The sequence below is a fragment of the Lolium perenne genome, chromosome 2 (assembly GCF_019359855.2).
Source record: "Lolium perenne isolate Kyuss_39 chromosome 2, Kyuss_2.0, whole genome shotgun sequence".
NCBI classification, from domain to species: domain Eukaryota; kingdom Viridiplantae; phylum Streptophyta; class Magnoliopsida; order Poales; family Poaceae; genus Lolium; species Lolium perenne.
In genome coordinates this window covers 162,725,329-162,749,234 of record NC_067245.2, presented here as the reverse complement: position 1 = coordinate 162,749,234, position 23,906 = coordinate 162,725,329, and the positions used below count along the sequence as shown (strand labels likewise).

The 23,906-nt window shown below is 40.7% G+C and overlaps 1 protein-coding gene across 2 annotated transcripts; it reads right to left on the bottom strand.

The window, feature by feature from the left end:
- Positions 1–15,428: 15,428 nt before the first annotated feature.
- Positions 15,429–23,422, bottom strand: LOC127333885 (uncharacterized). Of its 2 annotated transcripts, XM_051360325.2 has the most exons (12): positions 23,182–23,422; positions 21,131–21,490; positions 20,753–21,047; positions 20,178–20,355; positions 19,805–20,027; positions 19,410–19,552; positions 18,970–19,259; positions 18,664–18,876; positions 18,091–18,576; positions 17,323–17,958; positions 16,057–16,587; positions 15,429–15,953 (listed from the first exon to the last, which is right to left on the bottom strand). In XM_051360325.2, exons 3-12 carry the CDS (start codon positions 21,020–21,022, stop codon positions 15,714–15,716), a joined length of 3,210 nt encoding a protein of 1,069 aa, XP_051216285.1. In that variant the 5' UTR covers positions 21,023–21,047; positions 21,131–21,490; positions 23,182–23,422; the 3' UTR covers positions 15,429–15,713. The 2 variants fall into 2 exon arrangements, with proteins under 2 accessions (XP_051216285.1, XP_051216286.1); XM_051360326.2 differs by lacking the exons at positions 20,178–20,355; positions 20,753–21,047; positions 21,131–21,490; positions 23,182–23,422 and having other exon boundaries at positions 19,410–19,569; positions 19,805–20,000.
- Between the last annotated feature and the right edge of the window lie 484 nt (positions 23,423–23,906).

Sequence of the window (23,906 nt, the reverse complement as noted above, 5' to 3'; positions counted from 1 at the left end):
TTGTTGTTGTTGTTGTTGTTGTTGTTGTTGTTGTTGTTGTTGTTGTTGTTGTTGTTGTTGTTGTTGTTGTTCGCATTGTTGTTGTTGTTGTTGGGGTTGGTGGTGTTGTTGTGATTGTTGTTGTTGTTGCCTCCGGGCTTCGGGGGTCCTCTGTGGTTGTTGGTGTAGTTTGGGCGGTAGTTCTGAGCAGTGGGCTTGTTGTATTTTGGAGTAAATCCTCCAGATGAGTTGGTGCGGTACTTCTGGCTATTGCTGGACCCATGCTGATTCATCATCCGGCATTTGCGGTTCTCGTTGGCTTGGTGAAGCTTCCCTTCCATCTGGATGGCGGAGTCCACCAGGGCTTCTAGGTCAGCAAAGGGAATGTTGACCAGTACAGTCTGCATCTCGTCATGGAGTCCGTTTAGAAATCTTTCCTTCCGCTTCTCATTGGTGTCGGTTTCGTCCGGGGCGTACCTTGACAGAGTAAGAAACCTGTCGCGGTATTCTACCACGGACATCCTTCCTTGCTTGAGTTCGTGGAACTCGTCTCTCATCTTCTTAATCAGTCCTTGGGGCACATGGTATTTGCTAAACTTCAGCTTGAAGTCTTCCCAGGTTATCATTTGTCCCGCATTCATTGCGCGGGCGCTTATCCACCAGGCTCTTGCAGGTCCTGACAGGTAGTGGGTGGCGAACAGTACTTTCTCGGTGGCTTCAACTCCCGCAACTTCGAGGTTGTTCTCCATTGTCTGGAGCCAGTCATCGGCATCGAGGGGCTCTTTGGTCTTGCTGAAAATAGGTGGGTTGGTGTTCTGAAAGTTCTTTAGCTTTGACCCAGGGTGGTCGTGGTTTCCATGGCCGTTGTTGTTCTGAGCGATCTGTTGCAGTGCAACAAAGTTGGCTTGTGTTCAGCTCTCTCGGCTTCTCGGTCGGCCATCATCATCTCTAGCATCTGCATCATGGCATCTTGGTTGGCGCTGCGGGTTGGTGGGGCCATCTGAACATCGGAGTGGATGATAAGATAAGAGGGAAATTTCTACGGTTTGTTTGAATTAAAGTTCACGAAGTTCAAAACTTGAAAATTTGAGTAGTGTTGAGGGGGTAAAAACCAGCAACACTTTTTCATTCATACCAAACATCACACATTACAATTCTAACACACCGTTGGTTTGAAGAACCATTCATTCGCTCTACGGTACAAGGGGATCCTGATACAACTCACACCTACTCAAGTGATGGGGTGATACTACTCTTCGGGGTGGATTCTTCGTCTTCACGGGTAATGTGCTTGGCGAGAGGCGAGGGCGTTGTCCAATTCCTTGCGGGTCTTGTACAACATGAAGTCGAGGTGTGCTACATAGTGGTTCATCTCCGTGTGCGGGGGCATGGTCATCGGTCTTCCCATGGGGTCATGTCTTGGGTAGTAGATGAAGCGAGTGTTCTTGATCTTGTTCTCATTTTGTCCACACAGACGGGCAAATGCTTCTTGCATAGCTCTGACTAGTCCTTCCTTCCAAGTGTTTCCCGTTACAGAAAACCATATGGTTTCCCATATCAGGGCTCCGAGCTTTCTTCGGAGATCACCAGAAACTTCCCACCGAGGCGGTCCTCCGGAGTGATTGTTGAGGGGTGTTCCGAAGAACTCGGGATATGGGCGTCCTAGATAATCCACTAGTTGCTTCAAGTCTTTCTCGAACATCAGGTCTCCTCCGTGACCAAGCTGATAGAACTCCCATTTGTACTCCATCTGTGAGCAATTTAGGATGAGTAAGTTAAATGAGTGGTCAAGTGTGTAAGGTTTTATGTAGTTCTCAAAGGAAAAAGTAGAGCATAAAATTCTCATTTCGAAAAAGATCTCAAGGATAAGAGTGAGAATAAGTTTTCATAGATATTCACTTCATTTGTTTTGAAACTAAGTTTTTCAGACGTCCATTCTAACTAGGGTCTCCTAAGGTCAAACAATGGCTCTGATACCAACTTGTCAACACCCGGATTTTTAAGTCCAGATGTCTGTCATGTCATACATCACAATCCCAGGAATATTGTTGTTGCGAGACATAACAGTTGAATATCATAAGTCATCATTCATTACATACCATAGTCGTCTTACAAATAGAGATTACATGATCCAATATTACACAAATAGTTGATCTATTGATCAACGGACACAAAGTTCATAGCGGAAGCGTAAATAGAAGGGACTCTCTAGTCCAGAGGCCAACACTTGACGTCGGAAGACTCCTAGTTGTCGTAGGCGTCCTGCTGGTCATCTCCTTGGTAGTTCTGTTCATCTTCATACTCTGGCCATTTGAATAGCCAGGGACAAAGCCGTGAGTACTTTAAGTACTCGCAAACTAATACTAGTGTAAGTGCTAACAATTCTAGTAAGGGGGTGCTAAGCTCTAGTTTATTTGCATAAAGCCAATTTTAGTTCACAAGTATTTGAGAAAAGACTTATTCAAGTGCTAACTAACTCAAGTGGGAACATTAGTGTCATTCCCACAACATTGGTTGTGATTCAAAACAATTCACCAATTCACCATTCATTTCACCAACATTTTCAAGAATCTGACACCGGAAACTGTATGGCCTTTCCAACCGTCCGTAACCGTGGACACGGCTATTCGAATAGGTTTACACTCTGTAGAGGTTGCACACTTGTGCCACAACATTTGATTTCATCCGTCGGGATTACCCCGAATCATCGTAACACAGTACGCGGATCATCAACCATAACATTTCACTTACAAACCCTAGTATGAGCACCTCTCCCCATGAGCTTGGCCTCCCAGTGAAGACCAACTGTCAACCTGGGAACTGCACAGGGCTTGGCCGTACAATTCACCTCAATTCACATCATTTCTCAACAACGGAGGCAGCCTCGGCATAACCCCTATGATGTGTGTTCAGAGGGAACCCATACTAAGATGCATAAATTTCCAGTTAAGCCCTACCCATAATCAGGTATTGTGGGGGTACTCAAAATTGGAAAGGTATCGCATTCAAACCAATATTAGTTTTATCAAAAATCACCATCTTCTCCAATTCATATTCACCTTCAAAATTCATTCAATGGAATGACTCATCATTCCAAGGTTTCAAAAATCAGTTCAAGTCACATGTTCCCATCTAGAGTAGTCAAGTTTTAGTATTTAGCACTAGCACTAATCATGAGGGGTGCTAATCTTGCTTGGCTAGCTTGAGACTAACTTTGTTACTCTAGTACCCTTCTTTGACCAAAGTTAACTATAAAAGTAACTCTTTAAATAAACAAGTAAAAACTTGTAAGGTAAAAACTTGGGATAGGCTTGTGGTAAGAAAGGTAAGACTAATGGTGCCTTGCCCCAAAGGGATTTGCACTTTGCAAGAATTTTAGCTTGCCTTGGTAGTTCTCAAAGTTCTCCTCTTCCTCCTCTTGGTAGCAACCTTCTTCTTCCGGGTATTCTCCGGTGCTAGCGTCTAAATTTGAATACGAGGTATAATCACTCAAAAAATTCAATAGCTATTCTAAGCATCACATGCATTCACACAAACTATTCTATTCACACAATTAATACCATTAGGTGCATGGGTTCTTCTTCTTAGGAAAATAATTTCCTCTCATTACATATGTAAATGATAGTTTCCATTTAGTTCTTGAGAAATAATTTCCTCTCATTGAATCTTCTTAAGATTTAATTTCTCAAACAATCATACATGAATTCATGTTGACCTAAGTCAACCATTCATCATCATCATTTGAGAAAATGATTTAAATGAGGTAAAGTACCTCATACTATTTAACAATGCCTTTTATGATTTAAAATCTCCAAGTATTTCATGTGAGAGTTTTTGACCAGGGGTCCAAAATTCATATGATAGTACTTGGGACAAGATTTAAATGAAGTGAAACACTTCATATGATTTGCATAATAGTTTTGGACAATATCAATTGACTAAACTAGCCATATAGTCCTTTATTTAGTTTGGGCCATGATCACTCAAAGTAACACTGCCATCTTTTTGCACAAACAATTAGTGTAAGTGAAATGTGAATTATTAGAGTTGGAATCAACTCAATATCAATTTGGGTGGTGGTTGGAATTTTGTCTTGGACCCAAGTCTTGGACTTGCAATATAAGGGTTATTTATCGGAGACCCTAAAAATTTGGGTGGTGGTTGGAATTTTGTCTTGATGCATCATTTTCTTGCTAATGAAAATGGTCTTAGGATCAATCACTAGAGGTGTATTTTGTCATGCATATGGCTGCACATATCTTAGGCTTTGTCCGGTATAGGAATTAAACTTGACAAAGTTCTCATTATATTCATATGAGAATCATGTGCTTAAAATCCACGCCGCCCTTCGAAACGGTTGACTCGCATAAGTGCACACCTAAGCTTGTCTTTTTGCTGCATAAAGGATTGGTATTTCTCTAAAAAAATCCTTGTTACTTTTGTACTTTACCTATTTGCATTTGTTTTACTTTTTAAAGAAACTATACAACCAAAATACCAAAAACCTTTGCAACTTTATTTGTTGACTATTGCCATTCTAGTGGATTATTTCCTCAACTCCTTGTGGGTACAATACTCTTACTTATCGTTGATCTCCTACACTTGTGGGTTATCAAGATACTTTAATAGCGCCGTTGCTGGGGAGCGCAGTGCTTTTATTAAGCTAGTTTGGTAAGGTTACGTTGAAGTTGTTTTTATTTGTTGCCAGTCTTGTTTACTTTAGTTAAATTGCTATGGCTACTGCTCAACTATGGCAGTTTCTGATCATTTATGTAATGTTGAAGCCACATTTTCCCTTTTTAAGCTTTCTGGTATTTCTCCATGAAGTCAATAAAAAAATATTCTATGTATCATTGAAGGGCGAGGCAAGAAATTGGTATCATTCTTTGAAACACACAGACATAATTGATTGGGAATATCTTAAGAAGACGTTTATCTATTCTCCTATAAAATCTTATGGTGATATATCCATATTTATAAATTTTGACCTCATCCAGGAGAAAGTAACTCTCAACCTTGGGGGAGACTTAAGGGTATGTTCTTAAAAATCCTACACATGGCCTCTCTAAACTGGTCATTCTAATACATTTGTATGTAAAGTTCTCCCAAAGCCATAATGACTTCTTGGATAATTATTCTAGGGGGGAGTTTTACTCATAAAAGTGTTTATGAAACATGGGAATTATTACAAAAAGGTTTATAAAAATACCGTGAACTAGGATCTACATAATGGTAATTAATCATATTTGGATTAAGAACTTTTCTTCTTCTCCTTTGTTTAACGAAGTGACTGCAAAGTTTAATCTTGATATTCATGTATCACTTAAATTGCTAAAGCTTTTGCTCACATGCTTCTTTACCTAAAGAAGGATTTGTCGAGTATGTTGAACCTGTTAAAACTCCTGAAGCAATTTCGATATGTTCTACTCCTATTTGAGTTGTTGCGTCTATCAGTTCTGATGGATACTATGAGAATCCACATTATCCAGCTAAAATTAAAAAAAACTACAAAAATTTCAATACTAACTAGGAAGAGTACAAAGAGAAATTGTATACCCTATGAGCAAGTGTAGGTGGAACCTCATGTGCGGCCATCAAGGAATTATCTCAAGAGGATCCATGTAATGTCTATATATGTTAAGACTCAACTGGAGTTACTAAAGGGAACACATACAAATATGGTGAACCAATTATTTCTGTTAAACAAGGAGACTCATGTTATCATGGACTTTGCGAACTTGGAGCTACTATAAGTGTGATTTCATATTCTCTATATTTGGAAATTTAGCCTAGAATCAGCCCCATTCATATGGAAGAGAAAAGTAAAACTATCCAACTTACCAATAAAGACTTCATATCGCCTTTGGGTATGGTTAAAAATATTAAAGTTTTTGTTGGTACTTGTTAACTATCCTGCTGAATTTATTCTACTTGCTTGTCCTGAAGATGAGTTTTATCCTATAATATTTGGTAGACCTTTCTTACATATTCTTGGTGCTGAAATAAATTTGCCTAGAGAGAATGTTTATATGAAATGTGATGGTGACAAGCGAGGGTTTAACTTCTCTAAATTTGTTGAAAAACACTATATATGTCGAACAACTTAACACTAATGATGAAGTAGAAACTCTTGCTTGTGTGTCTGTCTTGATCAAACGTGGTGGAAAGATAGATGCTCAATCAAGATAAAACCATTCACTATGGAGGAAAGAGAAGCTTCAAAACAAGAATTGACGAAGTATCCTCCAATTTTGAGATTGAATATTCCACCTGATGATTTGAGGAACCCTCCTCCACCTAAGGGTGATGAAAGTTTTGATTTGAAATATGCTTGCATTGATGATATAAAGATATATTATATTATTATTTGTACCAAACTTTCAAAGAATGAGGATAATAGTTTGATTAATATTTTGAAGGCCCATAGGGATGCCACTGGATATTCTCTTGGTGACTTGAAGGGTACAAGTCCGGCTTTATGCATGCATAGAATTCACTTGGAACAAGATGGAAATCCCATGATCATCAATTCCATCTTAATCCAAAATTTAAGAGGTGGCAAGAACTGCGGTAATTAAGTTAATTGAAACCGTTATTATATATCATATAGCTAATAGCAAATGTGTAAGTCTTATCCATTGTGTCCCTATAAAGTGCAGTATGACTATTGTTGGTAATGAAGAAAATGAATTAATCCATCAAGGGACTATACCTAGTTATAGAATGTGCATTGGTTATATGAAATTAAACAAAGCTACTCGTAAGGATCATTACCCTTTTCCATTTATTGATCAAATGCTTTAAAGATTGTCTAAACATTCTCACTTTTGTTATCTTGATGGTTATTCTATTTTTTTTCCCAAATTCATGTGTATAAGAAGCTTTCTAGGACATGTTGGTGACATAGACATCCCGAATGGGCCTACCAAAAAAGGTATCCGGGAATTGCTAAAGGCCCATGACCCGAAGATTACAACGTCTGGAAGCCCAATAAAGCGTCGATATGAAATATGGAGATAGATTAGGAATAGAGACTTGTAATTATACGGGACGAACTCGAAGAGTCTCTCGACAGTTTGTAACTTGTACGATACGAAAACCTCGGCTCCGCCTCTTATATAAAGGGGAGCCGAGGGAGAAAGAAAGGATCGAATCATTGTAAAAAAACCTAGTTTTTAGCAGTCGAGCATCTTTTTGGCTGAAACCTTTGAGATCTACCTGCCCTCTACTTTCCACGAAACCCTAGTCTACAACTCGTAGGCATTGATAAGTTAATACCTTGTCAATTGGATCCATCTGTGGGAACTAAAGGCGACAAGGATCTGATCTCGATGGCACGTTCAACATCTTCAACATCATCGGTAGCAAGCAACGCGATGGACGGAGGTAAACAGATCAAAACTGGTCTTGTTGATTTTGTACCTCACCCTCCTGCCCGTGTGGATGCATATGCCTATCTGGAAGAGCCAATGGAGATGACGTTCGGGAGCTTCCACTTCCGCGTCGGAAAACAAGGATCGCATCATCTCGCGGTACCGACTTCTTCGGGACCGTTAGCGATCGATTCTGATTTTTCGGGGTCGTCATCATCGTTCGAGTCCAGCGAGGAGGATGTCTCACCGTCAAGCTTCGATAAGCCCGCTTCAAGTGGAAAACTCGCCAGCATGTTCGGCGGCATGTCCTTCAGGCATCTTCGCATCCAAACCACCTCCCGGAGATCCCAGGGAAGCTCTGTACCAGATGTCCATGGCAGGAGTTGGAGTCATGGGAACAACGTTCGCAGGATCAAGTACGCCGCAACCCGAGAGCGCACGAAAATAATCCTCGCCCTACTACGGTAGCACGAGATCCTCCACGCGAAGGTGACACGAGAGACACAACGACACAAGCATGAGTCCATAGAGCACGACAAGAGAGAAGAGAACGTCGGTATTCACCAGAAGTCGACGAAGAAGACATGTGCGGGCTCCCTTGCTTTACTCGACGAGTTCGCAAAACTCGGGTTCCTTCGGGGTTCAAGTTACCTGATAACTACAAAAAGTTCGATGGCGCTTGCAAGATCCTGAGGACTGGTTAATCGACTACCTGGAGGCAGTGAAGTTGACGGGTGGAACTAGAGCAACTCTCATGCAGAGCATCCAACTTCACCTTAGCGGAGCCGCAAGATCTTGGATAAAGAAGTTACCAGAGGGATCCATCGACAGCTGGGAAACTTTCGAAGATATGTTCGTGAAATTTTTTCGGTCCACGTGCAAGAAACCCGCATCAATAGAGCAGCTAAGGTCTTGCAGGCAGAAGTATGACGAACCAATGAGGATGTATATCCAGCGATGGAACATCATAACAAATTTGGCAGAAAACATACCTGACGAAACAGCAATAGATGCATTTGTTGCGGGGATCCGAGGAAAAGTCTTAATCGAGGACTTGGGAAGGTCCAGCCCGAAAACAATAGCAGGACTCATGGAGATAGCGAATCGCTGGGCAGATGGTGAAGATGTTGTTCAAAACAAAAGACACAGGTCACCTGAGGAAGACCACAACAGAAACAACAACCAAAATAGGCGACGCTTTTCTCGACAGTTATCAGATTATGACGGTCCCAGCCAAGTGGCGGCTGGCTTCCGAGGAAATAGTGGAGGAAATCATCGGGATGATTATCAAAGGAGCAATGAGCAACACAATGATCATAGAGACGCGCCAAGCTCTAGCAGGAAAAATATTCGGCCAAGATTCCAGAGGCCATACAATATATCACCCGAAGATCTTCTGAACGGGCCATGCTAGATGCACTTTTATCTCGACAATGAAGGGAAAAGACAATCATGCCATCTTCAGAAGGATTTCCAAACTTTTCAGGCTCTGCATAGATATGCGGAACACACCAACTCTCAGGCAACAAATAGGGGGCACCCGCAGGGGCCAAGAGTGAGATTCACCTTCCATCTCCACTCGCAATTACTAACGAAAATCGACATCATTTGCAATTGGTGGCAACCCCAGCCAACAATGGCCCTTACATTGACACAACGGGAGCAATGTCAATAATTCAGAAGGGCAGACCCTCGAATAGGGCTCAGAAAGTGATTTCGTGACAAGTTTACATGCCAGAGAAGATGCCTCCACCAACAATCGAGTATTTGAATTGGTCGGCACAGGACATCGGGTTCACTCAAGCGGACCATCCGCTCCAAGTTCCATGACCCAATCATAGTAAAGGAGAGCTTTGCTTTGGCAGATAAATGCGACAAAGATTTCCACAGGATGTTAGAAACCTTCGGGATGCAGGCAGAGTATGCAACATCAAGGTTAACAACTGATAATGATGTACTGCCTGACGGAGGAAGGCCGCTCAAGGAGCAAACTTTCGACACCTCCAAAAATTCTAAAGAAGTACAGATTCACTCGACAGATCCCAAGAAGACTACAGCTATCGCAACAAACATGGATAGCGCATAGGAAAGCGCGCTCGTCGAGTTCCTCCGTGAGCACTAGGAAATCTTCGCATGGTGTCCAGCTGACATGCCAGGAGTACCCAGGGAACTTGCTGAGCACCCCCTCAATCTAGACCCAAGAGCTAGACCAATTCGACAACCTTTGCGGCGCTTCTCCAAACCAAACCGCAAAGCTATGCTATCAGAGATAGCAAATTTTCTCAAGGAGTTACATACCGAGGCCACATGAGTCGCTAACCTAGTATTGGTCCCGAAGAAAAACACCGATGTCCTTCGCATGTGCGTCGACTTCACGTGTCTCAATAAACATTGTCCTAAGGATCACTTTCCCCTCTCGAGGATCGATCAAATCATCGACTCCACAACGGGATGCGAACGTCTTTCCTTTCTGGACGCGTATTCTGGTTATAATCAGATCAGCCTAAAAGAAGAAGATGAAGTCAAAACAACCTTCATAACACCTTACATCGTGTTTTGTTACAGAACAATGCCCTTCGGGTTGAAAAACGTGGGAGCTACGTATCAAAGGATGATGCAGAAGTGTCTCGCCGCACAGATTGGCAAGAACGTCCAAGTATACATTGATGATGTCGTCATAACAACAAAACAAGGATTGTCTTTGATTGACGATCTTAGAGAAACCTTCGACAACCTCGACAAGTTTCGCCTCAAGCTGAACCCGGCGAAATGATCGTTCGGTGTTCCTGCGGGAGAGCTCCTCGGATACTTGGTATCAGCCAGAGGAATTGAGGCAAACCCCGAGAAAATACATGCTATCGTGACGATGAGGAAGCCAACGAAGGTAAAAGAGATACAACAGTTGACAGGCCGTGTCGCAGCTTTGAGCAGGTTTGTCGCCAGAGTAGGAGAAAAAGCACTGCCTTTCTACGCGCTCATTAAACAAGGAGAAAAGTTCGAGCGGAAAAAAGAAGCAGACAGAGCTTTTGAGCATCTGAAACGCACAATCTCGACGCCTCCAGTACTGGTGGCTCCGAAAGACAAAGAACCCCTCCTGTTATACATCGCGACCACACCTCAGGTGGTCAGCACAGTCCTCGTGGTAGAATGGGAAGAAGAAGGGAAGATTCATGGAGTTCAGCGGCCAGTTTACTTCATCAGCGAAGTACTATCACCATCCAAGTAGCGGTACCTGCAGTATCAGAAACTCGCATATGGGGTATTCACAACAGCAAGAAAGTTACGACACTTTTTCGGCACACCCGATAATAATAGTCAATGAGGCACCCCTCTCGAACATCTTAAACAATCCAGAAGCCACATATCTTCATTTCTCTTTTGATGATGAATCCATATAGTCTTTTGAAACATTAAAGAAGGATTTAATTTCTGCTCCTATTATTTAGTCGCATGATTGGAACTTACCATTTGAAATAGTGTGTGATGATGTAGGAGGTGTTCTTGGTCTACAAGTTGACAAGGAACTGGATGTTATTCGGTATGCTAGTAAACACTTGATGGTGCTCAAATGAATTGTGCTACTACTGTAAAAGAATTTCTAGTTGTGACATTTGCTTGAGATAAGTTTAAATATTATATTGTAGATTACAAGTCACTCTTCATAATGTTCATTCTACTATTAAATACCTAATGAATAATAAAGATGTTAAACCAAGGTTAATAATATGGGTTCTTTTACTGCAAGGATTTTATTTTGCATATTGTTGATTGGAAAGGTGAATATAACCATGTTGCTGATCATTTGTCTAAGATGGAAATAATACCTAATGATCCTATTCCTATTGATGATTCTTTTTGTAATGAAAAACTTGCAAGTATTAAAGTTGAATCACCATGGTTTACTAATTGTGCTAATTTTATTGTTGCAAAAGTTATGCCACCTAATTTTACTTACCAACAAATAAATAAATTCTTATATGACTTAAGGCAATATTTTTGGGATGTCTCATTCTTGTATAAGAAGTGTGTTGATGACATTGTTAGATGTTGTGTGCCTGAGTTTGAACAACAAGAAATCATAATGAAATGTCACTCGAGCCAATATGGGGGTTATAACGCACGTATGAGAACTAGAACAAAGGTATTGCAATCTGGTTTCTTTTAGCCTACACTATTTAAAGATGCACCTGATTTTTTTTAAACATGTGATGAATGCCAAAGAGTGGGTAACATTAGTAAAAGACAAGAAATGCCCATGAATTTCACTTTACCACTTGAACCATTTGATGTGTGGGGTTTTGACTTTGTAGGACATTTTCCATCATCACGTGGATAAACTCACATATTTGTTGCAGTTGATTATGTTATTAAATAGGTGGAGGAAATTCCAACCAAGAGAACAAATCATCTCACTGCAACAAAGATGCTCAAAAATATCACATTCCCAGGTTTGGTGTACAAAGGTTTTTTTTATGACCGATGATGGTTCTCACTTATTTTTGCACGGTGTTCTAAGGAAAAAATTAGCAAAATATGGTGTCACACATAGATTTGCATCACATTATCATCCTCAAACTAGTGGTGAAGTTGAATTAAGGAATAGAGAAATCAAGTTAATATTACAAAATACATTTAATAAATCTAGATTTAACTGGCCAAAAGAAATCAATGATGCTTTGTGGGCTTATAGAACTGATTATAAAAAACCCATGGTCATGTCTCCTTATAAAATGATTTATGGTAAAACATGTCATCTTTCATTAGAGTTGGAGCACAAAGCTTATTGGATAGTAAGACAACTAAACTCTGATTTTAAAACTCCAGGTAAAAAGAAAATTCTTGATATTTTGCGAGATGAATGGAGAAATAAATCATATAAAAGTGCTAAGCTATTTAAAGAAAAAGGTAAAATTTAGCATGATAAGAAAATTCAGAAGAGGAAATTCAAAGTAGAGGATCAATTTTTATTATTCTACTCCTGTTTCAGGTTTGCTAGTAAGCTGGTTTCAAAGTGGCAAAGACAATTGATGATACACGAGGTGTACCGCTCCAAAGCCATAAGACTCGAGGGGGGCGTCAAAGATAAACCACATGTGGTTAATGGTCAACGATTGAAACATTATTCTGCAGGACGAAAATTCGTTGGAAACATAGAGGAGGTGACCTTGGTACCCGTGGAGAAGCCCATCGAACACAAACTCACCAGCCAGAAACTCCAGAATTCACAAAAAGCACGTTAGGTAATTGTCTTGGAACTCTCGGGAAGTAACTATTTCTGAAAAGTCCTAGGAAAATTTATTATTATTATTATTTCTTGGATAAAAGAAAGATATTAATATCGTGGAGATATCAATTATACTCCCCCCGTTCCTAAATATAAGCCATATAGTTTTTGGCACGGAAATTAAAGAACATATATTGAGAGAAAATTTCACCAGGTTTGGGCGGGATTACCCCTATACATTTGACATGAGAAAACAGAGGACTTTGCATAAGATAAGAAATATAATTAAATCCCTAAAAAAGTTTTCCATACAAGTGGTGTGTCGCACTAAAATCTATATTCTGGATTTTTTCTCGAAAAACTATATGGCTTATATTCAGGAACGGAGGGAGTACCAAAGATGCGCGAAGATATTAAAATTGCACAAAACTAGAAAAGAGCATGAAAAGGTGTTGTATGCTCTATCTGATTTCTATAGCAATTTTAGCATTTATCACTTATTCTCATGTCTTATCTTTCGTTTTGTAGAAACGACTTATTTCCATGTGCTTTGCAGTTTCCGGTATTGCGGCAGCTGCACCCTGATCTGTAGGACATGTGTTTTTCGTTGTTGTGATCTACAGAGGTAGACTGAACAGCTCCACCACGAGACTCTCTAAACGAAAGACTAAACCGTAAACACGAACCCAATAATATCAAAGTCGGTGATAAAACAGTAGCTAGAGCCCCCACATAGGATCTGGAATCTACCAGGCACAATACTTTTACCACTAGACCTCATCTTTATAAAGCTTAAAGCTCAGGAGATCAAGATTCCAAGAATCCTTTTCCCACTGCATATTCTGAAAATAAGAACAATACTGTATTATCTTGAGAACAAAGAAGATCCCCGTGAGTGTGTGTGTGAAAGAAGCAGGTGCGACGTGGAATAACAGAACGGCTTTTGCATGTCCTTTACGGTGGTGCGGTGCTGCTCATGTTTAGCTGTAAGATCTGACTGAGAATGGCAAAGCAGTGAGTCAGGAAAGGCGAAAAGGTGGAGGCCAATCTACGCCGACCATTCCCTTTCTTTGTCCCCATCCTGCCGCCCACGCCCTACCATTACCACTCACGTGCCCTACACATGATCGTCACTTCAAACGCTCGTCCCATTCGGATGTAGGAACTGAGGTTTCACATGGACTAAAAATCATCAGCGGTTCTAAACGAGCTATCCGTTAGCAAAGCTTGTTTGGCGTATTGTCCACATGGCTTTTAACATCATACCCTGAGTAATATAAATCATCTCTTTGGAAATCGGCTAAGGGGGGTTAATAAACTTGAGAAAGTACAAATCCGAGTTGAAGCTTGTGCTTTACTATGGGCCATATGGAAGACAAGAAATAATTATATTATTAACAATGTAAAAAAATCTTCTTCTTTCACGCAGGTTATACCTATGGCTTCTCACTGAATCCTCCGTACGTGGTCATTTCTACATCCAACGGAGAAGCGAGAGGATACGGTTGTTAGGTGCAACCGGCTAGAGAAGGTTGCACTGCATTTATACACCCGATTCAACTGTTTTGATCTACGAATTACATGATGATGCAGAATCTCACTCTATGTTGTCCTTTTTATTTAGATGGATGATACATGTTGAAACTTTATGTGATCCATGAGGTCAACACTTTTCTTGTAATAAGTATTACTCCCTCCGTTTATAAGGAGATGTCTCAATTTGGAATAAATTTGCATGTATCTATATACTGAAATGGGTCTAGATCCATCCAAATTTTGATAAAGTTGAGATATTCATTTAAATATGGTGGGAGTATTTAATAAAGCAATAAAAACTCCATGCATCTATCGATGCAGAGGCTAGGGATGCTCCCCCATTTCGAAAAAACTAGATGCACCCACTGCATAAAAAATATATTTAAAACGCTCTAAAGACGACATGTTCTTGTTTTGCTACCGCATGACAAGTATATATAGTAATCAGATTCAAAAGTGTTGGTATGCGAGATAGTTAGGTTGATATCAACTACTTCGCACTATAAAATAAGACAATTTTGCTAATTCTTATTTGTCTATACGCGTAACCTCAAGTTTTAAAGGTTATGGAAGACTCGCTAATGTAGATATGGTCTTATGGATTACCGAAACAGCTGAAATGTGGCACATCCTCTGTTTCAAATTAAATTGAAGGTTTTCTTTTGTAGGGAACATTAATTTGAAGTTCACGCTTTTTTCTAGTTTGACCAAGTCCATTATACGATGAATCGAATGAAAACAATTTAGTATAGTATAGATGTTGGTATATTTTCTAGAGAAATTGTCAAATCTAGAACTTCAATTAATCTGGAAGGTGGAAGTAATCTATATTATTAGTATATAATGGTGGTAAAACATATTCCACCGCTGCAAATACCCGGCGGCATAATGTTGTAAATAAAAACTGAATAACTAAATGGTGTTCGGTATTGTTTTCAGTGACCCCTTTTCCAGATAAATGAGACAACCAAGGCACCAACCGATCTACGATTTGGTGCTTACCAGCCAATAAATTATGCACCGTAGGTTTGGTTAGCATCAGTACGCTGCATTATTGGAGCACATGACATGTCTTTGCTGTTTTCTCACTTTCGTGTCAAAAAGATATCGTGCCATGCATACACATACAGACACGCATAGACCTGTTCCAACAAGAGCTACAATCACCTACTGATAACTCACCAGACATGAGAGGAAACATAGTCCATATAGCTTTTACACTTTTCCAGCATGGCAAGAAAAAGGTTCCAAGGAACCGAGCTCCAAGTTAGAAGATTGGGAGACCCGATCAACGTTCACACCAACCAAAATCAAAATGGGTGCCCAAAGTGAGACTTGAAATAAATGAAAAGCTGAGTGCAAAAGGGCACCAGTTTATGAACATTGGCAGACGGTTATGCCCGCTAAGCAGGGTGATCAGATCTCACAGCTAAATGAGTTGCTTTCTGCGAAAAACGAAAGCCGACAGAAGCTTTGAAACTTTTTATTTGACGGTATATTCCTACAGTTAGTTGGAACTGACTGTACACTTGAATGTACACTGGGACAGGACGGTGAGCCTAAGATCAGTAACTCTTTTCGATGATCGAGGCCGTCGTTACTTAGACCTGTGGCTTCATGATCCTCACGCTGGTGTAGAAGCGCTTGAAGTCCTTCATCGCTTGCTCCTCGATCTGGATCGACCGGATGGACGATGTGGCGTCGCTCTCTGGCTTGAACCAGCGATTGGGGATGTTATCCCTGATGCCACCAATCTCTGCTACTGCACCCTGGGATGGTATCGCAAAGCCTGATGTACGGGTTTTCGGACTGTGGGAGACGATGCCATGCTGCCGTTTCTCCTGCTCAAAAGATAATTGGTTTGTCGATCAGAGACATATGATTGAAAAGGCTTTTGTTATTTCTTTTATCTCTGCAAGGAAAAAAGTTCAAAATGAGCTCAACCTGCTGCATCTGTATGTCCCTGAGTGAAGGCCGTGATATGTTTGGCGAGGTAGCTGAAGATGACCAGGGTGGTGTGCTCTTGTCCCCTTCATGAGCAGGAACTGTGCGAGCAGACGTAAAAGATATTGGACTTGAACACGCATCTGGCATGAACGAAGAAAGTCGCATACGCCCAGCACTATCAGGTGAATCCTCATGGCGATCTTTTGGTTTGCTTGTCATGAGATCGGGCGTTCTCGACTTCTGCTCACTTTGAATATCCCGAAGGGAAGCAGGTCCCTTTGTTATCTTAGCCCCACCCCAGGCAGGCCCTTCTTGCTTTGGCGTGACAAGCACAACAGGAGTAGGCAGGCTTGGTTTTGGGGTGTCATCAAGAGCACCACTCAGAAACAACGACAAACCACCTTTCTTATTCTTCTTCTTTGAAGAAGTTGGCCGGGAAGCTTTGTTCCCTAATGGACAAGAGATGGCTTTTGTGTTACTGAAAGTGACATCCTCTGATGGCTTGATTGGACCAGTAACACGCGCTTCCTGCTTGAATATATAATTTCATCAGTGCCATTGCTTTTCTAACATAATGAATGCTATAATCAACAAAAGGATGATTAAAAAGAGTACTGCAACGAAATACCAACAAAGATAGGATCCTACTTAAAAGAAAGAAACAAGATACTCCGCAGGACCAAATACTTAGCCTCCCATGGAAGCAACACATAGAACAGGTACCCGAAGAATAAAGATAGGCATGGCTTCTCACTTTCTCAGCACTAGGCCTTAATGAGACCACAGAAAATAAAGTTGGCATCACAAAAAGCAACGATGCAAAATCTTAAGTCAAACAAACCCACCAAGATAAGCCTAATGTATTATATACCAAAACGATGCTAGCAACTTAGGATCAGGGATACTATCAGTTTCAAAATTATACCAGGGATCACGGTGAGAGCATTGGACAGTACAACCTGATTTTTTTGTGAAATCAATTTGAAGCCTAGAATATTCTGTTTTGTTTTTGTTGACAAGTTATAAAATAAAATGCATGAATAGAGATGAAAAGGTAGATGATACTTGCACGGAAATTCAGAGTTGCAGACACCTAAGTATGACCAGTTAATGAGGCTTGAAGATCTTTCACTGGCTAGGACTCAGGCATGAAACATTGAAACCTTATAATAATAAGCACATTTGCACAGACACAATATATGATTATATAAGAACTAAGAAAAATGAAGCCATATAGATATTATAAGATGAATGTGTGCAAACCTTTTCTGAAGAGCCCTGGGCTGGCAAGAATTCTGAAAGCTCCTTAATGTGGTTTTGCTCCTTTTCCTCACCTTTTATAGAAGAGGTATCAGATTGTGCTGCCTGCTTGCATTTCTTTTGTTTCTTAGATCCCTCCTGTTTCTTGTTTGTCACTGAAGGTCTTGAGAATGCTTCCGATGGAAAGCCAAGCTCTGCAAGCTCACTTTCAAGGGCAGCTCTAGATTCTAGCTTTGCTAGCTGTTGATCGTCAAGATTATGACCATCCAGTTGTTTAGCCTCAAGCATTTCAATCTGCTGCAGTTTCTTGCGAAGTGCCCTGATTTGCTTGGAGACAGCTTGTTCAGCATTGCTTTCTTTCTGAAGGAAGTTACCATAACTTGGCATTCCATATGACTTCAATGCAGGTTTCTGACTGTCCCTGAGCCGAGGGGATCCTCCACTGCCATCTCCCTCTGCATCACTGTCAATGACAGCAGGATAAGTAGCTGTCACTGTGGGAAGACGGCGGTGACTCCAGGGCTCTGAGGATTTTTCATCCAGCAACCTCTCCAAGCTCGCAAGAATTTCAGGAGAGGCATTCATAATTGAAGGAGCTGCTACTGTGAAAATGTAATCAAGGTTGCGAATAGCTGTATCCTGCATCATAGTGAACAACAGAGTACCAGAAATCATTATGCGAAAATTAATTAAGCATAGACAAAGGATGATACATATCTGTATGTGACAAAAGTATAGTGCATGCAATCTGCAGCACACTAATGTATTTACCTCGCAGTGCTTCTTGAGCTCCTTGGCTTCCAGGGAATCAGCAACTTCAAGAAGTTGTATAGCATTCTTTGGCTCCATTATATACTGAATTGCAACTTTCTCACAGAGGCTTTTCAGACTAGGTATGCCTTTGCTCATTGCACAGTTGTTTCCAGCTGGATCAATTTCAGGCTGGACATCATTAAAAAGTATGTCTTCATCCAACTCTTCCATCATACCACTCCATTCTATCGAGGACTTTTTATCTTGGATTTTGGGTTTGGGCGGATACTCAGGATGGTAAATACTAGAAAGCACAAGCATGTGTGTTTCACCAACACAAACTGACGATGCTCGCTTAACACCATTCACTCGAGTAAACATTGGAGTTTCCTCCTTACGTTTCTTTGCATCACACATGAAAACATCACCAGTTGATGTAGCCAGTGCAGTCCAGTACTTTCCAGCCGAGATGCTCACAACATTCCTTCCACACATTGAGAATATCTGTTCAGATAGCGTTTAAATGTAAATAACTAAAAAAACACATAGTTTGGCTTTTAGAGGTAGTAACTCAACATGTAACAACCGAACCTGTCGGCATCTTAAATCAGGATCTGACGAATTCCAGTAGAAAAGAGCACCATCCACTGTTAGAGCAGTACTGTGCATCACTCCAGCAGCCACTGATATCACCTGAAGTCGCTCCATACGATGAAACTTCACGTTTGTATTCCCACCCTTCTTAAGACATCTAGCTATTACAACACGGCGAGGAGTCACGAGGCGATGGCCCCAAGTGAACACCTAGACAAGAGGATGACATCACCAGGACTGTTAACTTTATTGGTGTTACAAAAATGTGTATATAATATAGAGCTCCATTAAGTATCAACTTACCTCACCATCAGCCCCTAAAACTAGCGTGTGGTATTTTGCTGCAGATACACCTTTCAGTACTTTTCCTTTCAAATACTCTACCATCCTTGGAATGCAATTGGATGCTGAGTTTGAAGTGCCATAGCCTAGCTGACCCTCCTTATTGGAACCCCATGTAAACACTTCACCAGTGTCAGCAACCGCTGCTGAGTGCTTGTTTGCAGCAGCTACAGCAATTATCCTTTGTTTGAGCGAACTAACACGCCTTGGTGTTGGTTGGGTGTCAACAGAAGGGTAACCAAGCTGACCCTCTGCATCATGAAGAACATTTTGTTATAGATCGTCAGAACACCATAACAGTATCAAGGACTAAAACAACATAAGATGCATGTGCTGCTCTAATTTTTGAAGTTCCTCGTTGCTGGAAATGCATTCAAGATACATCATACATTCACACATACCTCTGTTTGATCCCCAGGTAAACAGTTCCCCAGACTCTGTAGCAATCACCGTATGATGTTTGGCTGCAGCCACAACATTGACTTGTTTACGGCCTAATCCTACTGTCACTTGGCGAGGGGTAATCACAGCTGTAGTCTGGCCACTGCAACAAAACAATAGCTGTAGCAATGCAAAATAAACTTCACAAAGAGCACCAAGAATGGGAATTCTAACATCAGATACGTCTACAACCTTAGTGCTCAACTATTTTTGAAAAAAAAGTTAGCTAATTTAGGCTTCATTGGTGCCCTTTAAAATCTATACATATAAGACAAGTTACCAATAAATTCGTGTAGGGATAATCATTTTTGTCCTTTCTATGGAAGTTCGTTTATAATACTGTGCGAGTGTTTACCTCTGAATATCTGGATGACCAAGACGACCACCTCGACCAAACCCCCATGTGTACAATTCACCATCAGAACTAAGTGCTACACTATGGAACTTAGATGCAGCAACTGTTTTGATGTATGACCCATGCAAGGCGTCTACTTTGCATGGTAGTTTCTGTATGTGGGCATTGCCAGTTCCCAGTTGATAGTTTGTTCCGCTTCCCCAACTGAAGACTTCAGTTGTAACTAAAATAGAAAAAGATATAAGGATTTTATAAAGCATAGCCTAAAGAAATTGCGAAAAGGACATAATCATATCAGTATTGAGTACCAAAGCACTCGATAAAATTAGAGACAAATTAACTGTCTCTTGAAACCGATGGAGAGTTATGCTACCAGAATCGGGAGAATCCCCATTGGCCTGTGATACAGGGCCAGAGAGAAGATCAATAGGTGTACGGCCCTTGCTGTCTTCCAAGTTGAGGGATGCACCAAACTGCAGAAGAACACCAGCAATACACAAGTGGCCAAAATGAAGTGCTCTGTGGAGGCTGCTCCAGCCAGATTCCCCATCCTGAAAAAAAAAACATTGTTTTAGAGAGAAAACTAATATTATACTTAATAATCCAATCGAACTGGACTAAGCAAGTAAAGATCCAAACATAGACAAATTATACTTCAAATTCAGAACAATGTGGTTGTTAAGTACTCCCTCTGCCCCACAAGCTGGTATCAGCTTGCCAAAACATCTTATATGGGAGTATATATGTTTTTCAATTCTGCCTCAATGAAAAACATTTTTACAATTTTCTTGTGGCATCTGCACTACAAGCTCCCACTTGCTAAGGCATATAATTTGTAGAATGCCAATTTAATAACACAGTAATTTGATGATTTCAGGCTAGGTAAACAAAAAGTAGTGTTCAATCAAAAGGATATGAAACACACGACAGAAAGACAGTTGTTCATACCCTTGCATCTGGATCAGCACCAGCGTCTAGGAGCCGCCTGACAATTGGAAGGTGATTTCTCCATGTTGCAAGGTGGAGGGCACTAAGGCCAAATGCATTTCTACCGTCAATGCTTGCACCACTCTTTTTCAACAAGACCAAAGCAGATTCCACTTCAGCTATTGAACCTTGTTTTGAAACAAGGCATAGATCCTTCAGAGAGCTTCCAGGACAAGGTCTACGAGCAGCAGCTTGCTTTGATGTGCCTGGCGGAGATACGGAAGTCTCCATGACACTTCAGGAACGCAAAAAGTATCTGCAAGGTTACTGAGGCAAATTAATACTATGTCACAACAATATGAGACAATAACATTTTTTTAATTTAAAATGTCATAGTACCTAGAAAGGGAGCTCAACGACTGAACTGCTTGCCACAAGTATTTCAAGACGGCGCCACTGTTCCAGTACTGTTTGACTAATGACAACTAAGTTTTATGTTGATTCTAAGAAAAATACAAGTCCAGTATAATTACAGCTCTATCTCCGCAAGGAGAACTGGCTGAAAACTTGGATGAATATCATCTCCACTATCTGAGACTGTTCTGTTATCCTAAGAACTAACCAAGTGATCTAGGACAGCATGGCACTAGATCTTCATCCTAAGCCCAATTATTTTATTAGAATTAAATAAGGTTATGATGCTATTCCATGTCAAAATGGGATGCTAGATAATGAAGCATCCATAGAATAGAGATCAACCTGCAAAGTAAAATGGATTTAAATAAGTAAAACGATCTGATGTGCAAATTTCTGTATGTATGAAAGACTGCATGCGCTCAGTTCCACTGGAGATAAGTTGAATGATGGAACAGACTCTTTCAGATAGAGGAAAAATAAACAAGTCTAGTGAATTGATATAGCTCAGTTTGAAGATAGCTCTCAACAGAATAATGTAGTACTGTGAGGTTGATAATTGTCAGCAATACCGGTATTTAGTGAGAAAGAAGGCAGCATAAAAAAATGCATTGCAGGTGTAGAATCAAAGTAGCAGGAGTATTTGGTCATGTGCAACTTTACATTTGTATCAGAAACAACCTACCAAAAAAAACATTAGAAAATTTGTATGTATCTAACACATCATAGAAATCCTAAACACTGACCCCTTGTGTTCTTGTATTCTTGTTCTTGTTTTCAAAGGAAAATAGCCATCCCATCCTAGTAAAATCTAGCACATCGATTGCTTCAATCAATAAGTATAGGTTGCCAGGTGGTCATTTTAATGCTTTTTGGCCAGTAGCTTTTGTCTTAATAAAGTTGCAAAAGAATATATTACTGCGTTCAACAACACTATGGTGAAAGATGAGAGGACAACAATTGGACAATGTTAGCGGAATTTATCTAATGATCTGATTTACCCACCAAACAAAGGAACATATTTTCCTCAGCTTCTTTCTTCATAGGAGATTTATTAAAGATAAGCATAGAAACTGCGAATTGAACCTAAACTGAAACAAGAGAAGGAACATACTAGATGATATCAAAAAGCCATCTACATTGATTCAGGCTTCAACTAGTAAGAATGCTTCCGACACGCACACACACAAAAAAGGGTAAAGCAATTAACCACAATTCTTCAATCTTGAAGCCTGTAAGGTATACACACATACATGATGCATTTCAAGTTTATTACAACTGGTTCAACGCGATTGAGTAGGTCTTTAGTAATATTTGGGATGGGTCGGCTAGTTTAGTTAAACACAAAACGATGAGAACACGTCTAGCAAATTGATCAACAACCCACGCCATCACCCAAAAAATGTGATCCGCTCAGAAGAAGACAATTTTTTCGGCCCCAACCACATGCTACCTTAATGTGTAGGAAAAGCAGATGTAGCATCACATTGCCAAAGAAAACATAGGGTCAAGCCAAAAAACTAACGGCAAAAGCAAAGTTGATACGAAAAGAAATAACAAGGGAACATATCAGCATTTGCACCTGCTGATGGATATGACACTGCATCAAACAGAAGCCGAAATCATCAAATGCCTAGTGAAAACTATCCATTTTCATAGAAAACTTTCAGGAAAGCCCAAGTGAAAAAGCAATTGAACATCAGAATACAAATCTAAAACAAAATTCCTTTTTTTTTCATTTACGCCACAATACAAGAGTAACGGACCACAAAATAAAAATCGCGCATTTACGACTGCAAAAAACAGCGGCGCAAATCGGATCAAGCAACCGGACCGGACCGGCATTGCGCCGAGCAACCGCCATCGAAATCCTTCCTCTCCTACCAAGAAACGGATCTACGACTATACAGAATCGCCATGGCGATCTCTCCCCTCAAAAGCTATGCCCCGAGCAGCATCAATCTAGATGAACTCTCTCATACAGGAGAAGATGAAGCCGGTAGCAGAGAAAGAAGGGAATGGAAGGATCGACTGACCTTGGATTGGATTGGACTCCCGTCAAGAACACATGCTGTCCTATCTCATCCTCTATCTCCCCGGGGGAGGGCTGCGTTTATGTGGGAGGGAGGGAGGGGATCCCGGCGTGGAATATGCTCCGGTTCGGGCGCGACGCAGGAGGAGGAACTGCTCCCAAACTCGGCCACCGCTCTCTCTCGCTTGGTGCGCGTGGTCCGTCGCTGTGAGGTGGGGGAGTTCCTGGAGGACACAGGCCGGTGAGATACGTGGTGATCTCACACACAAAAAGGATATCCCTGGGAAATCTTTATTCCACGGTACGTCATTCACGAGTTCGTTGCTGAAAATTTATGCTTTTATAGCCCCTGAGCTTTCTTTCATTGGCGTATAAGGACATTTTAGCCGTGGAATGAAATAGTGTCGTACACGCTCAAGAAACGACATGGAGCTCTAGCAACTTCGTTGGATTTTTGGTCTTATTCAGTGGATGGATATGATCATGCGAAGAAAGAAGTCCTAATATTAAGTTATTATTGTTGAAAAAAGGAAGATCGTGTCATCGCGGTGCCAAGCCTCTGGATTATTATCATGACCTGGTATGTCATCGGATTGGTCTTATATTATCAGAAACCTTTTTTATGCAAAACAATATACTCTATCTATAACGTGGTAGAAACTTAAAGTTGCATCCCTTTTATGGAACTAGAATGGTCGTACTAATTGATATACATCAAGAAAACAAGGA

What these genes read in the sequence shown, in the direction of transcription:
- LOC127333885 (XM_051360325.2), bottom strand. Translation starts at nt 21,022, where the DNA reads ATGGAGACTTCCGTATCTCCGCCAGGCACATCAAAGCAAGCTGCTGCT. An exon ending in GGTCATCCAGATATTCAGAG is followed by an intron (nt 19,553 to 19,804) that starts GTAAACACTCGC and finishes GTTTTGTTGCAG; the next exon opens with TGGCCAGACTACAGCTGTGA. An exon ending in TTTTAGGGGCTGATGGTGAG is followed by an intron (nt 18,877 to 18,969) that starts GTAAGTTGATAC and finishes CCTCTTGTCTAG; the next exon opens with GTGTTCACTTGGGGCCATCG.